Raw genomic sequence first — 2,736 nt, forward strand, 5'->3', positions numbered from 1 at the left:
CAACCTCTGCCTCCCAAGTAGCTGAGGGTTCAAGTGATTTTCCCACCTCAGCCTCCCAAATAGCTGGGATCACAAGCACGCACCACCATGCCCAGCTAATTTTTGCATTTTTAGTAGAGATGAGGTTTCACCATACTGGCCAGGCTGGTCTTGAACCCCTGACCTCAAGTGATCTGCCCCTCTCGTCCTCCCAAAGTGCTGGGATTACAGACATGAGCCACCACGCCCAGTCTAGAGTTTGGAGATTTTTAGAGAACTCACTGAGGAAGGTTCAAGGCTTTTGGGGGTGCTGGGAGGTCAGTGGGACCCCCCTGGGGCCTAGGAATTCAGTGATGCCTGCCAGGCCTGAGAATCTCTAGGTCTGGAAGTCTGCGTCTGGGGTCATGGGTTTGGGGTGCCTGCATTAAGGCTTGAGGATTGAATGGTTCAAGTTCTGAGGCCGAGGTTGCCAAGTCTGGGGTCAGGGCCTAGGGGTCCTGGGTTTGGTGGTCCTCAGATCTGGGGTCTCTGGGTCTGAGGGTCCAGCTCAGGGGTTTGGAGTCTCGGATTTGGGGGTCACTGGGACTGGGTTATGGGTCTTGGTCCCAGGTCTCCAGGTCCCAAAGCATTGGGTCTGGGGTCCTCAGCTCTAGGCAGCCCCTGGTCTACAGACTTTGCAGGTGTGGGCTCCAGGGTCTGGCTGTCTACTGTCGGGGGTCCTAGGTCTGATATTGCATTCTGGGGTGCCATGTCTGGGGGCCCCATCCCAAGACTGACTCACCGGTCATGGCCCTGGCCAGCCAGCAGGGCATGGGCATAGGCATCCAACGACGCTGCTGGGTCCTCCCTGGTGAGCCCCGCGGGCTCAGCGTCCAGTGACACAAAGAAAGCGGCCCCTTCCACTGCCTCCAGGGCCTCTGCTGCCTGGGTCTTCAGGGACGTTCGCACCTGGGCCCACGTGCCCCTGGAGGGCCCGGGATGTGCCTGAGTCCATCCTGCCCAGCCGCCACCTGGTCCCACCCTGCCCTTCCATGGCCCCAGGACACTGGCGGCCTCTGAGAGCCCCTGACCCCTGACCCCCGACCCTTACCTGGGAGCAGCGGTCAGAGCAGCCAGATGTTCCTCGTGGGGGCAGGCCGGTGAGGGATCATCCAGGATTCGCTGAAACTGCTGCTCCAGGGCCCTCGGGGAAAGCAGGCTGTTTCGGGAGTGGGTCCCTACGCGGAAGAATCGGCCCCGGTGGAAGACAGCCACGTGTTGGCTGTCATGGAGGTGGCGGATGTAGTCTAGGGGTGGCGTTGGCAGAAGCGTGGGGACAGGCCAGACACATAAAAATAGCGACCATTTATTATATGCTGCTTAGGTGTCATCAGTTGTTCAAAGCACCCTAGTAATCATCAGCACCCTAGGACTTTTGGTTTTTGGAGACAGGGTCTCGCTCTGTCGCCCAGGCTGGAGTGCAGTGGTGAGATCTCAGCTCACTGCAGCCTCAACCTCCTGGACTCAGGCAATCCTCCCACTTCAGGGTCCTGAGCAGCTGGGACTGCAGGCGCATACCACCATGCCTGGCTAATTTTTGAATTTTTCATATAGATCGGATCTCACTACGTTGCCCTAGGCTGGTCTCGAACTCCTGGCCTAAGCAATCGTCCACCTCGGCCCCCCAAAGTGCTGGGATTACAGGCATAAGTCACTGTGCCCAGCTCCTAGGTACAATTATTATCCCACTTTAGTGGAAGCCGAGGCTCAGAGAGGGTAATAACGTGCAGAAGGTCACACAGCAAGGATGCAATGGGTCCCAGCTCAGGCAGGCGGACTCCAGAAAACATGCTCTTAGCCACTATATTGTTCTGCCTCCATCAGTGGGGACAGGAGAGGGTCTCACCTTTTTGGACCCCTGGAATCCGCGTGGTGTTGAAGATCTTCTCATACTGGGCAGAGCATAAGGGACGCATTCCCATTAGCAAAGTCTGCAGGAAACCGTGGGCTGTGAGCTGCCTTCCAGGACCCATGTGGCCCAAAGGCCACAGGACCACACCTCCATCCCCAGCCCACTGGGGCCCTCTTACCGGGGGTATCTCCTGGCGGTTCAGGCGGTGGCGGTACAGGAGGAGGGCGTGGACGGCATTCCCAGCTCGAGCTGCCTGCAGAGGCGTGGGTGTGACATACAGGAAGTCCTGGGGACCAGGAGAGGGGACGGCAAAACACCCGGGGTCAGGTTTACCCTTGATGGAACCACTGACCCAAATACAGGTCCCGACCCCAAAAGAGGGCGGAACGATGAATCCCAGATGGTGCGTCCAGATCCAGGTCACTGAGCATGAATGTCACATTCCATCCAGGTACCCCAACCCTAGACCTGGGGCCTGTGAACCTCACCCTCCCCTTCTCACCATCATGTAATAGTTGCTGTTCACCATCAGCGGATTTCGGGAGCGCAGGTACACAAATTCCTCCCACCAGTCACTGACCTGGGAGTAGGGTGGGGAGACACACAGTGAGGGGCCAGGGCCTTGCTGCGGGAGGGACAGTAGGACAGGGAAGGCCCCAGATGTTCCTGTGTCAGGCAAGGAGGATACAGCCAAAGAAGCCAGTCATCGTAGTCAGTAAATAGCAATCACCTAGAAATCCATTCATGGGGGATCAGTTAGCTAAACCCTGTTACACTCCAGCAGTGCCCTATTACATAGCTATTGGAAAGAACAAGGTACAGCTGGGTGCGGTGGCGCCTACCTGTAATACCAGCACTTTGGGAGG

General features: G+C 57.6%; 1 protein-coding gene across 1 annotated transcript in view; it reads right to left on the reverse strand.

Moving 5' to 3' along the window:
• Window positions 1-2,736, reverse strand: part of CPT1C (carnitine palmitoyltransferase 1C) — a 36,422-nt gene that overhangs the window by 13,112 nt on the left and 20,574 nt on the right. The window contains exons 8-12 of the mRNA XM_011966070.1: window positions 2,373-2,450; window positions 2,049-2,156; window positions 1,865-1,949; window positions 1,070-1,265; window positions 760-943 (exon numbers count right to left, since the gene is read on the reverse strand). Of these exons, the coding sequence (XP_011821460.1) occupies window positions 760-943; window positions 1,070-1,265; window positions 1,865-1,949; window positions 2,049-2,156; window positions 2,373-2,450 (651 nt within the window). The remainder of the gene's footprint in view (window positions 1-759; window positions 944-1,069; window positions 1,266-1,864; window positions 1,950-2,048; window positions 2,157-2,372; window positions 2,451-2,736) is intronic.

This window comes from Mandrillus leucophaeus, unplaced genomic scaffold (assembly GCF_000951045.1).
Source record: "Mandrillus leucophaeus isolate KB7577 unplaced genomic scaffold, Mleu.le_1.0 Scaffold74, whole genome shotgun sequence".
Taxonomy (NCBI): Eukaryota; Metazoa; Chordata; class Mammalia; order Primates; family Cercopithecidae; genus Mandrillus; species Mandrillus leucophaeus.